A 13664-nucleotide genomic window follows, 5' to 3' on the forward strand; every position below is an offset into this window, starting at 1 on the left:
GTAAAGATAGAGCATATGATCGGATTTTTGTTTGTTTGTTTTTGCTAACGTTGGCAGGGCTATATTAAGGCGAAATTTTGATGTTAACAATGGGAGGGCTGCATGTGAGGCATGCAGTGCAACGTGGAATTGGGTACCAACTCAGCATTTGTTCTAGTACCGAGGAAAACCACGGAAAACCTTGGTCGAGCTGGCAAGCCTACTCTCCTTTCACTGCACGTTGAGTATTTCATACGACACGGACCGCATGGAAAATACGGCATACAGCAGTTCTTCCGTTCCGGCGTGTGCATTCCTTGCAGCGGGGACTTGTTTACGAGCCGTTGCCTAACAACGATAGGGGGAATACACAGACATACAGATAGTAAACTAATCTTATAAGCCTCATTTTTAGCTTGCTTTCTTTGTTTTGAAAAATAAGAGTAGGGCGATGCTCTCTCCATCCTGTCTGTATGTCTATGTATCCCCCCCCCCAAACTGTTTTTGAATGTCAGAGCCAATCTCTACGAAACTTGGTATGCATATCATGGCACCTGAGCCCATCTAAATCGCGTACTTAATAAATTCCCTCAGTCTGTATGTGTATCCCCCACGTAGTTGCCCGGAAACGGCTCAATATATAAGTTCCTGCGGCAACGAATACACGAAACAAAGGAGAATGGTTTGACGCGTCGAATCGTATCAGAGGAGAGTATCTGGGCTTGTCTATGCATCCCCCTGTCGTTTCAAGGCAGTGGGTAGGTAAAATCGTTCCCGCTGCAACGAAGAATTGTGGAGACGTCGTTTTCTATGCTGTTCATGTCGTATCAGAGGAGAGTCTGTGGGTCTGTCTGTGTATCCCCTTCTCATTTCAAGGCATTGGTTCGATAAACACCTTACCGCGTCAACGAAGAATTGTGGAGGCTTCGTTTTCTATACGGTCCGTGTCTTATCAAATTAAAGTAGTGGGTCTGGAACGGGGTCCAATCGGCCTCGTGAGGATAATTGAGAAGCTATTTCAAGAAAATGGTGGCTCCTGTGTAGAAAACCGAGATAAACGGCCGTGGGGATCCGTTGCGCTGACCACGTTACACTCTCTATCAGCAAAAGTTGGCACTAACTTCGCCGACAAGCGGCGGTCGCTAGGTCGGTATTGTTCACTCGTGGACTACAGGCTACGGACTTTGTTTTTTTATGTATCAGGCAGTACACTGACCTTCATAATAATGGACTGCAGACGGCCGCAGTGTATTCCACGCTTGTCGAGCTCGGTGGAGAATATAAGATGTCGTGCTGGTATACGGCAAACTGCAAGACGCTCCTTGTCGGCCACAAGCGACACGAATACATCCGGAAGTGAATGTTGTGGCTGTGAATTGCAGACAAGCGATTAGTCGTTGAATATACGAACGAATAAAACTTTCTGAAATTATACTCAAAATTATTTAAAAATTCGAATAATTTTACGAGATATTAGTTAATATGTTTTCACTTTCACATTACCATTTTTAAGGCAGATTGAAATTGGTGCAAATGTCTCATTACATATGCCCCTCATGTGTTAACATTTTAATAATATTTACTTACATCTTCGGCGAGAAATATCAGTTGCTGTAAGATACGTTGGAGTTGCCGTCTCGATGTGCTTATATTATCCTTCCTCAATTCCCCTTCCAGTTTTCTACACACACTTCCGGCATTTTCCTGTAAAAATTTATTGATCTTCTAGTATTTCAGATATTCATGTTGATTTTTTATTGCACGAGAATCAAAAGTCCACGGTCTCCAGACACAAAAAACAAAAATAAACGTATAAAAGGAAAATGGGGCAGGCGGTAGCGTAGTTAGTTGAGACACTATGCTACAAGCTGGAAGTTCGCAGTTTCGAGTCCCGATGAGGTGGATTTTTTTTTTTTTCAATTTACCTAATCCTTCCAGCCGCATTATGGTCCTGGTGTCGACTCAGCGTCTAACAGAAATGAGTACCAGGAACTTTTCTGGGGGTAATTGGCGGCCGGCGCTTAAGGCTGACAAATTTACCGACATCTGTGAGCCGATTGTCTAGAAAATGTGGGAGCCTCGACGTCTCACAACCCAATGGGCCTTCACAGCCTGTTATAGGGATAGGTTTTATGGAAGGGAACTGATTAGGCATATGACTTAAAGCAGCAGCGAATTCTGATCTAAAATTCAAATTACGCGGAAATGGAACTGCGCCATCTGAACTGACGGCATCCATATTCTTCATATTTCCACAGAAACACATAAGTAGAAGCAGAGTTTTGAGCCTATAATTGAATGGTGAGTCCATCTGCTTCACCGGTCTGAGACATGCGTACGAGTATAAAGCAAATGCAGTGACGCTAAGGTACGCTAAGGTACACTAAGAACACGCCTAATTCCAAGCAAAACATTAAGAGCTTTCACTGAATGAAGAAGAGAGAACTTTATATATACCGCATATTCCTCCAGTTCTGGTTGTCTGGCGGGCCACCGGTAGCCAGGTAGATGTATTAACCACTGAAAGAATTTGCTTGACTATATCGGAAGCCCTTCTGAGAAACACTGATCTACATGATAGCGGTCTTGCAGTTTCCTTCCTTACTTACTTACTCATTGAGCTGAGCCCTTCATGAGGAGCCGCCAATTCTGCAGTTACTCAAGAATTTCCCAGCATTTTATGGGACCCGAAGGTTCATTACCTTGTTCAAAAGAGCCCTCCTCTGGTCCCTATCCTGAGCCAGATCAATCCAATCGATACCATTCCATCCTATCTCTCTAAGATCCATTTTAATATTGTCCACCCACCTACGCCTTGGTCTTCCCAGTGGTCTCTTCCCTTCTGGCTTTCCCACCAATAGCCTATATGCATTCCTTTTCTTCACAATTCGTGCTACATGCCCTGCCCACCTCATCCTCCTTGACTTGATCATTCTAATTACACTTGGAGAAGAGTACAAGTTATGAAGTTCCTCATTATGCAGTTTTCTCCAATCTCCTGTCGCTTCATCCCTCTTCTGTCCAAATATTCTCCTCAATACCCTGTTCTACCTAAAATAATTCCATCTTCCTACGGCACAAATTGACACTGCCGTTTTCTAATCTTTTACATGTGTTGATGTTACTTACCACTTCTTTGCGGCAGAAATCTATCCGCATTTTGTCCAAGTTAGTGCTATTATTCTCCTGGTAGATTTGCTTCGGAGTGATACTCAAGTAATCTGCACATCGGATTCTCAGTTTAGATAAGGCATCTCTCAGAAGTGTCTCCGTCTCATCCTCGCTTATCCACGTTGGTGGACGTGCAATCACGGTTTCCTGAAAACATTCACTTCTATCATCAGTTGGCACGAGACCGGTAGTATATTTTAAAATTAATTAGGCCCTAAATGTACCAAGGCATTTAGAACAGACCCCATTAAGCTTACATTACATAGATTTCCAGTAGTGTAAATCCATTGTTGTTAATAGCTATACTTCCGCACGCGGTAGCGTAGTTGGTTGAGGCACTGTGCTACAAGTCGGAAGGTCGCGGCTTTGAGTCCCGATGAGGTGGATTTTTTTTTTCAATTTACGCAATTCTTCCAACCGCACTATGGCCCTGTTGACTCAGCCTCTAACGGAAATGAGTACCAGAAATCTTTCTGGGGATAAAAGGCGGCTGGCGCGTAAGGCTGACAACCTTACCGCCATCTGTGAGCCGACTGTCTAGATAATGTGGGATCCTCAACGCCTCACAACCCTATGGGCCTCCATGGCCTGTTACAGGGATAGCTTCTTACCTTACGTACCACTAGGCCTATAAGGCCTTACGCCCCCGGCGCTACCAGATTTTCTGAGAGGAATTGGGTCTCAAACGGGGTTCACTCAGCCTCGTGAGGATGTTTGAAGGGCTATTTCAAGGAAATAGCGGTTCCAATATAGAGACCGAGATTAACGGCCGTGGGGATCCGTTGCGCTGACCACGCGACACCCTCTATCCGCAAAGAGTTGGCACTGACTTCGCCGACAAGAGACTGTCGCTCGGTCGATATAGTTCTCTTGCGGACTACAGGCCACGGAGTTAATTTTTTGTTTAATGAGGGAGTTGATCCAGCAAGATGCTTCAAGGGAAGTGGTAACTAACTCTGTGAAAGATTAGTTAATTTTAGTAACGACATTGGTGAGGTTTAAGGATTAATTAACAATTTTCAGGTTGTCTAGTTTATTACAGTATCAGAAGCCGACCGGACTGTTCTGAGCCCCCACCGTGGGATTCACTGCTTAAGTGGGAGAAAAACTTGTTATTTAAACATAAATTACATTTATGTTAAATTTGTCGGGAAACTTCAAAGTTTCGCATCGTCGCCATGTTGTTAATTCTTGATTTCTAAGCAGTATTTCGTTTATATTATTTGTAAAAATGTTCATAGCCGAAACTGTATTCATATATTTCACATTCCTGGCTTCACTGGTCCATTATCTGTCACTGTCAAACTTAGAACTCTGAATAAATTCGAAAGTCTGTCAAGTTTTTATTTTATATTCAACAAAAAAATGCATCACCAAATGGTGCATATTATCCCAAGCTCCATGGTGACATGGCTTCTGCCGTATTGATTGCTTAGTTTGCAAAAACAGTGGGCATAGGTAGCTTTATACCACAGATCGGCGTTTCTAAAACTCTGGTACCGGTACCCCCCATGGGCATCAAAGCGGCTTCCCAGGTGTACAAATTTTTCATTCCTACTCTTCAGCATTCCAATTAGAAAATGTTTTCTTTGGACGTTATTTTTATTCTTAATCTACTCAGAATAAGTGTGGTCGGAAGTTAATCATTGTTCATAATATATATAATATATTAATATATCAAATTGTATGTTGTCCAAGCTATGGGTCCAGATATTTTTTAGGTGTTTCAGGAGACACCAGGCATAAAACTTTTGAGAATCGTTACCATGCATGGGCCACTAACAGTTAACCAGTAAACCAGATAGAGGGATCGAAAGGAAACTAGAAATCAGAGGAATTTTATATCACAGAAGAATAATTTATGGCTAATGAAAGTATGACAATACGTACAAGCTCGTGTGCAAGATGGGCCAGTAGATTGGAATGGTACAAGCGATGCCTGACAGCTGGCCACCACGAGGATGTAAAGAGACACGGTTTCTTGCTGCCATATGACACTGAACTATAGGAAGCACTGCCATCCTTGACGGGTTGTCGAGGCATTGTGGCGCTTCGAATATTGGGTTCCGTCTCACCATTCGTCTGCCCTGAAAATTGAATTATCAGCAATGAAGTGTCAGCTGTAAACAATATACCAGTAAACATATAGTTCTGCCAATGTTGGGTACGTCAGAACATAAATTTCAAGCATCCTTTCAGCAAGTGCAGGAAGCAAGTCAATGAATGTCTGGAAGTTCTGTCAGTCTGTATGCTCCATCCAGGCCACCTGAGGAATTTCGGTGAACTCTTGTACTTTTATGGATGTGGGCCTACAAATAAACACGAGAAAACTGAGGCAACAAATGCCTTCATATCGAGTCATTAGAATACAGGACAAAATCGTAATATAAACCTAAGTATTGCTAACACATCTTTCGAAAATTCAGATAAATTAAAATTCTTAGGAACGACAGCAACAAATAGAAATTGCGTTCAAGAGGAAACCAAGAGAAAATTAAATTCGGGGATCTCTTGCAGACATTCCTTACAGAATCTCGTCTGCCGTCTAATATATACAAACCTGTAACTTTAATTGCAGTTTTATATGAATGTGAAACTTAGTCTGTCACAGCAAGAGATTTGTTCTTTAGTTTAGATATTCCAGCAGTTCAAAGAAGCCTTACTGGAAAACATCGTCAATCTCAACAGCGAACTCCGTGAGCTATTCCAAAAGATAGCAGTCACTACAACTTTTAGTGTCAGTTAGGCATTCCACCTCCTCGCCCCTTCGGAAAATGAAACACATTTTCGTTGTGACTGGAAATAGGGGCATAGTTAGAATTTAATGCATAAATTCTGTGAGGGTATGAAGGGTGAAAGGAGGGTCCATCCTGAGGCCTCATCTCAGCTACAGAACATGTGTGCATTTTCTAAAGGATCAAACAATAAGATATAGTAATTTCCCTTCACAGTTCTTGCACAGTACATAGGCAGCTTTTCCGAAGTTAAGATGGGGCACTGAACATACTGGAATTAAACCGAGAACTTGGGGAAAATCACTTACAGTCCATTGTCGATAATTATATCGATGAAACAATTATGTAACATACGAGTATAACTGCATAAATATGCTGTGACTGAATAATGAACAGAATGGGTCGAGTACGAGAAAACTACTTATTTTCTGTTGTAGCACGTCTTCCGCAGTTTCATGATAGTGTAACGTGGATAAACACAGCGTTGCTAGGTAACTGACCGCGAAACACCTCGCGACCGAATACACGCAAGGCAACAATGGGAGTACGGCGTTTTCTACTGAGTCCGTGCCGCGACCGTTGCTATGCAATCGGTCGGTAAACACGTTCCAACAATATAGCCTGCTTTCTGGGTGGTCAGTACGGAGTCTATATAACGACAGTTTCAGACAGAACACAATTTGACTTTCACTTGAACAGATGTCAATATTGAGGAGTATCTGAGAGTGTATAAATGACAGCCACGGGAAGTTCGTCGTGTGAAGACTTGGCGTGTGATTGGAAGATTTCATGTGTGATATTTATAGTGATTTGAAGTGACAGTTTCTGTGTGGAGATCCATTGCTAGGAGACGACTAGTGGAAGACAGAGAATCCTAGTGCTTGTGCGACGGTGAACTGGAATGAGTGTAAATCAGCGATAGCGCTGTATTATGTAATTGAGAGACAGTGTGTAACCAAGTGCTAATAAATCCAAAGATCCGATGTAGATAGAATCCGTAATTTCGTGACGCATGCCCCCTACACGTGAAAATATTTATGTCAAATTTAAACGAAATGCGTTAGGCGTACAGTCACTTAATGCATTCCTTGTAAACGGACAGCAGAGGTGGAACTTGGGAATTACGGGATTCAAAAGAACATTTGAGATGTGACTGATAATGAATCTGGAGTCTGTATAATGCTGGATTAATTTCGAGAATCGAACGTATATAATATGAACCTACTTGATATGCCATCTGGAGCTGCCTCGGCAACGTTCTGCTGTCCTGCTTGTGTCATGTCTCCAAAGCTGATCTCAACAGAAACTTGCTTGCGCTTCAACTCAGGTTTCAACATGGATATATCCCATACTACTCCTACAAGCAGTATTTCTTCCATCTTCCAGCATTCTCCCTGCAACATACAAGCGTATAAGTTTATGCATCACATACAGTAGGCCTACATATATTTTATTTGGGATTTTGCACACTTCATCATACTTATTACATTTTTTTAATTCGCTTAGTGGGGGGTGGAGTCCAACTGGGTCCACTCGGCACGGCGACCACTGATTGGCCCCAGGTGATTATGATGATGGAGAATTTGGTGGAATGAATATTGGCAGGGGAAACCGAAGTTCTCGGAGAAACCCCGCCCCAGCGCCACTTTTTCCACCACAAATTCCACTTGACCAGACCCGGGATCGAACCCGGGCCGCCGCGGTGGGAAGCCAGCGACTAACCGTTTGAGCTATGGCTCGGTCTTCATCATACTTTATATTCATTACAAGTGCAAATTTATAATTGCAAAACTAATGATATTTCACAGAATCAGAAATTTTACTCATTGTGTTTCGTTAAATAATCTGATTACCACATCTAAAAATGTTCTTATGAACAGTCGCAGACCCTAACTATATCTAGCCTCTACTATATTTTACCATATACCAGTTGTTTGCATAAGGAGCCGCTTTCTTTCGGAATATTTTTAAACTCGATTTCAGCTTCACGTAAATTTGTAATGGATGGGTACTAACCGAAATCATATTCGGCCGATAAATTTCAGTGTAGACCAAAATATCAGATTTTATTTCGACCATGAAGTTTGCAGCGGATGCACAAGCATAGCCTCTCTAGAATGGTTTAATTTTGTCCCCCCTCCCACTCACATTTTTGTGGTATGGTGCTTGGGCGTAATGAAGGAAGAGGACGGTACAGGGGGCTCTTTCCTCGGGGGTAAAGCTGCCCGGACGTGAAGCTGACCACTCACCTCCAGCTAGTGTCGAGGTCAAGAAAATGTGGATCTATACATCCACTCCCTTATACGCCTTCATGGCATAGTGCTTAAATTCGTTGAGCACAGGGACCTTTTACACATAGTTAAGAATGAATTATGCTAGTGTCTAAGTTGTCAACATTCAATGACGGTAGAACCATCAGATCTTCAACTGTAGAGGAAGATGTGCAGCTTGCTAGTTCAAGAACAAGGATTTCTAGAAAGAACTAATCGCATAGAAAAAGACGTCTCTAACATTTCTTCGTTGCCGCGGGAATGTCTTAACCGAGTTGTTGATTTACAATGATAGGGGATACACAGACACGCATCCAACAATTCTTATATCGTTGCGTGCATTCTCTGCCGCTAGGAAGTGTTTACCCAGCCGTTGCTTAGCAACGATAGGAGGAATACACATGCAGTTACACAGACTGATGGGAGGGATGTATGAAATACGCCGTTGAGATGGATTCATGAGCCATGATATACATACCAAGTTTCGGGCATTCACACTTTACTTGGGGAGGATATACAGACACAGACGGTACGGAGGCCACATAAGGCTACTCTAGGAATTCATTCATTCATTCATCTGTAATCTGTCAAGAAAAATCGATTTATGCTGGTATGGCTATTTCAAGTAATGTGACATAATTTCGCTACCAAAATGTAGGTTTATCATCATCATTCTCATCAGTGTCAACATTTGGACCCTCAGGTCGGCCCCTTCCTCGTACTTAAGAATAACTCTGACGCCCAATATGTCTTCTTCTCTTTGGCAGTAGAAATAATTCACTGTTTGTCTAGGTACACGATGAGGTTTACTTCTTTTCACATAGCGTGTTCAGTTAGTACCGTTATTCATAATTCCGTTGTTTCAATTACGAATACTTTAATATGTCTGTCGTATATCCAGCGACATATCTGACAAATTTCATCTACACATTTTGTATTAGTTTTTGTTCTTATTACTCTGTCTGCATCCATACCTCGGTAATATATGTTAATGCTAGGATGGCCTTAATGGAGAAGACACATACAAGTATATGGGCTGGAAACCCAAACACAGTGTTTTGGGGGAGAGGGTCAGAAGGCTCCCAGAACCGTCAGGCAGTGAAACATGGTCACGAATCCCGTGGGACTCGAAACCAAGAATTACTCTTCTGTGCTGGAGCCAGCAGCAACTTAACAGCCAGTCAGATAGTCAGAGACCCCCTCTGGGGTCTAGTCGCCAGAGTTCTTGGCTACAGATCCAGAGGTCCGGGTTCGATTCCCGGCGTAACCAGATTTTTTTAGAAATAGCCTCGTGAGGATAACTGAGGAGCTATTTCAAGGAAAAAGCGGTCCCGGTCTAGAAAACCAAAATTAACGGCCGTGGAGATTCTTTGCGCTGACCAGGCGACACACTCTATCCGCTAAAGTTTGCACTAACTTCGCCGACAAGCGGCGGTCGCTCAGTCGGTATAGTTCGCTTGCGGAATAAAAACCACGGAATGATTTTTTCTTTGTCAGGTAGTCAAAATGTCTTTCAAGTCTGGAAGGAGGAAGTGGCAGACCCAATACCACGTGAACCGTATGCAGAGCCCATATTACTTATTGCCAATTGTTAAAAGTTGAACCTAAGATTCAGGTCTGTGCCCCTTTCGTAGCCACAGATAGGAATATATTGTAAATTCGCGAATCACTCTGCAGTGAAAATCTCTTGCTCACTTCATTGAGGGGTTCTGCGGCCTCGCGTATGACCCGACGCTTTGCGGGCTCCATGTGGGACGACGTCGCACAGCTGTCTAAAGTCTCTGTGCGAACTGCTAGCAGCAAGCGCCCTCTGTATGCCTGTCCATTCTCCGGCGACGCTGGACTCAGGGCTGAACACATTGTGCCCGTATCTGCAGAGTCGTACAAGTTAACGAATGCGGGGCCAAACGTTGGCAGGAAATCTGTAGCAAAATAGAAAAAAAAATAAGATTGATCCAAAAGGGTTCATTTCAGAAACTACATAAACATTATGATAAACACCACCACGTTGGATTTTACGTTCTCACAGCCCAACGTTTCGGAGGCATATATCGCTTCCATCTTCAGAATCGAAATCGAGCCAAGCAAAAAACCAACGTAAGAATGCGGCAAGTTAAACGCTTCGCATAGTGCGGAGTCCAGTTGGATCCACTCGGCACGGTGGCCAGTAATTGGCCTATTGTACCTGCCCCGGGTGATTATGACGATGGAGAATTTGGTGGAATGAAGATTGGCAGGGGAAACCGAAGTATTCGGAGAAAACCTACCCCAGTGCCACTTTCTCCACCACAAAATCCCACTTAACCAGACGCTGGTTTGAACCCCGGCCGTCGAGGTGAGAAGCCAGCGACTAACCTCTTGAGCTATGGCGCGGCCTAAGTTAAACGCTTACATTGCGGTCTGCTTCTGGCTGGTTTCTTGCTTAGCTTATTTTTCGACTCTGATGGAGATGATATATACCTCCGAAACGTCGGGATCTCTCTGAACCACACGGTGTTGCAACACATAAAATCATAATAAATAGTAACACATTTGTGAGTAACTGCTTCGAGCGACCACAGATAGGCCGTTTAGCCTACTTTTCATATTTTGCAAAATTAAAGGAGGCTAATGAGATCACTTTGCTGCCTGCATGTCCCCCCATAACGTTGCTAGGCAACGGCTCGGTACACGCCTTCCAGTAGCAACGAATACACAAGCAACAACACCAGAACTGCTGAACGCGGTGTTTTCTATCTGGTCCGTGTCTATCAAATGCTCAATATATAGTGAAAGCAAAGCAGGCGTCTTTCTCTGTACCCTTACCAGAAGGACGAGCGGGCGAAGCCTAGAACCTAACAAAACTGTGATCTTTCTCCTTCCCTAGAATAAAGTGTCTCTCACTTCTCCCAGGACTTTTCCCTTTCCCGTACTCAGTCAGTATAGGGACTCGCTACGGGCTTTACAACTGAGGGGTCGAGTTCGAGTCCCAGTAGGGTCAAGAATTTTCTCTTCTCCGCGTCGTCCAGACCGGCTCTGGGGCCCACCCAACTTCCTGTGCAGTGGGTACTGGGGGCTTTTTCTTCAGGATTAAAGTGGCTGAGACGTGAAGCTGATCATTCACTTGCAAATAGTGCCGAGGTCAAGAAAATGTGGATCTATTCATCCAATCCCCCATACGCCTTCATGGCGTAGTGATTAATTGGTTAAGCACAGGGACAACTTTACCTTTTACCTACGCTTCTACTATAATTTGTACCTCTCGCTCTCTCTCTCTCTCTCTCTTCTTAACCAGAACAACCTATACACCTGGAGTGCCCTGTTAGGCCGAAATATGTAAAAGGTAAAGAGGTAAAACTGTTCCTGTGCTTAACTAATTAGGCATTACGCCATGAAGGCGTATGGGGGGAGTTCATATATATAGATCCACATTTTCTTGACCTCGGCACTAGTTGGAAGTGAGTGGTCAGCTTCACGCCCCTGTCGCTTTACCTCCGGGGAAAGATCCCCCCGTACCCATTGAATAGGAGGCTGGGTAGGTCCCAGAGTCGGTTTCGACGTGGAGAAAAGAACATTTTTGACCCTACCGAGACTCGAACTCCGACTCCTCTGTTGTCCAGCCCGTAGCCAGTCGCTATACCGACTATGCTATCCCGGTTCATGGGTCGAAACATGTAGTATCAATAACAACGACGAGTGAATATTAACCGAAGTTGCACATAGACGGCGTAAAAGCAAAACGCAAAGTCAGATCTCTCGAGAGAGTAGGCGATAGGTTCCCCCAAAACTTGTTGTTATAGACCGCCGGACTGCACAGTGCCTCGTATTCGTCTGACCTTCTTGCTAATAGCTGTCACATTAGTACCTCTGCAGAACGAGCTGTCGGTATACGTGCACCATGGAGGCTTTGCAATACAGCGTGATATGGCAACGTAACCCCGGCACACCATCATACAAGACATGCGGAAAACAGATTGATAGTCGAACCTGATGCCTACAGAAGCATTACCACTATACCCACCTGCTTAGCCTACTTAAGCATGATGAACCGTTTTTACTAGACCGCCTCTGTGGTCTAGTGGTCAGAGTTCCTGCCTACAGATTGAGAAGCAGTGGGTCCGGAACGGGCCCCACTCAGCCTCGTGAGGATAACTGAGAGCTATTTCAAGGAAAAAGCGGCTCCGGTCTAGAACACCGAGATTAACAGCCGTGGGGATCCATTGCGCTGACCACGCGACGCCCTCTATTCGCTAAAGTTAGCACTAACTTCGCCTACAAGCGGCGGTCACTCGGTCGGTGTAGTTCGCTTGCGCACTACAGGTCACAGAGTTTTTTTTTTTGTATAAACCGTGTTACTACTGTACAACAGAGTCCCTTTGCATCTCACCTAGTGAGGAGATGGTGGACAGGTCCAGCACGTGCGCGGCGATGAGGCTGGAACCAACTCTCTCAGAGTTCCGTAACTGCAGCCTGATTCTCTGCCACAGCGGTGGGTACGAATCGTAGAATAGCAGCTCCTCGTTCCATATCGGCGCTTTGTCATTCTTCTTCTTGGTTGTTTCACCCTAAGCACATATGTTAGGCATGGTAAGTCACTGTAACTTTAAGCTAAATTAAATGAACAGAATTTTATTTAGTCTTATATTTCCACCTCAAACTGTATCCTGTGCTTAACGTTGTTTAATTTTCACGTATAAATTAAGAGTCGTTGACTTTGTAAATATCCTCATGTGGAGGTGAATTAGATACCTCCACCGTAGCCCTGCGTGTCACAGAAGGCAACGAAGAAGGAATTTGGAGCCTGGATGTATAACTGGGCCAGCGTGTCACTGGGGGACATAAATTCAGTGACCTGACCCACTGGGTTAGGGGTTGGACGCAAGGCTGACGACCTTGCTCTGAAAAAAGAAAATATTGTTGCGAAATCCAGAAAGGTGGAAACCGTATGGTCTAATTCATACGAACGAGCAAATCTAGTAAAATCTTCTAAGGAGATTGAGGTTGAAAGTGGTATTGCAAAACTGAAACGGTATAAATCGCCAGGTAGTGATCATATTCCGGCAGAACTTATTCAAGCAGGAGGTGAAATATTACATTCTAAGATCCACAATCTAATTACTTTTATTTGGCATAAGGAAAAATTGCCCGATCAGTGGAAGGAGTCTATTATTGTACCAGTTCACAAGAAGGGTGATAAAACTGACCGTAGTAATTATCGAGGGATATCCCTGCTATCAACTTAATATAAAATTTTATCCAATATTCTTCTTTCAAGGTTAAGTCCACATATAGATGAAATTATTGGGGATCATCAGTGTGGGTTTGGACGTAACAGATCAACTACAGATCAGATCTTTTGCATTCGTCAGATATTGGAGAAAAAATGGGAGTACGATGAGACAGTACATCAGCTATTCATAGACTTCAAGAAAGCCTATGATTCATTTAGGAGGGAAGTATTGTACAATATTCTGATAGAGTTGGGGACACCCATGAAACTAGTTAGGTTGATTAAAATGTGTTTAAACGA

At 43.6% G+C, this 13664-nt stretch overlaps 1 protein-coding gene across 1 annotated transcript in view; it reads right to left on the bottom strand.

Moving 5' to 3' along the window:
• The window catches only part of LOC111861796 (otoferlin), a 69512-nt gene that overhangs the window by 42531 nt on the left and 13317 nt on the right, over nucleotides 1–13664 (bottom strand). The window contains exons 5-10 of the mRNA XM_033750458.1: nucleotides 12522–12699; nucleotides 9851–10077; nucleotides 7111–7279; nucleotides 5041–5237; nucleotides 3109–3297; nucleotides 1196–1348 (exon numbers count right to left, since the gene is read on the bottom strand). Coding sequence (XP_033606349.1) covers nucleotides 1196–1348; nucleotides 3109–3297; nucleotides 5041–5237; nucleotides 7111–7279; nucleotides 9851–10077; nucleotides 12522–12699 — 1113 coding nt within the window. The remainder of the gene's footprint in view (nucleotides 1–1195; nucleotides 1349–3108; nucleotides 3298–5040; nucleotides 5238–7110; nucleotides 7280–9850; nucleotides 10078–12521; nucleotides 12700–13664) is intronic.

This window comes from Cryptotermes secundus, unplaced genomic scaffold (genome assembly GCF_002891405.2).
Source record: "Cryptotermes secundus unplaced genomic scaffold, Csec_1.0 scaffold598, whole genome shotgun sequence".
Lineage (NCBI taxonomy): Eukaryota > Metazoa > Arthropoda > Insecta > Blattodea > Kalotermitidae > Cryptotermes > Cryptotermes secundus.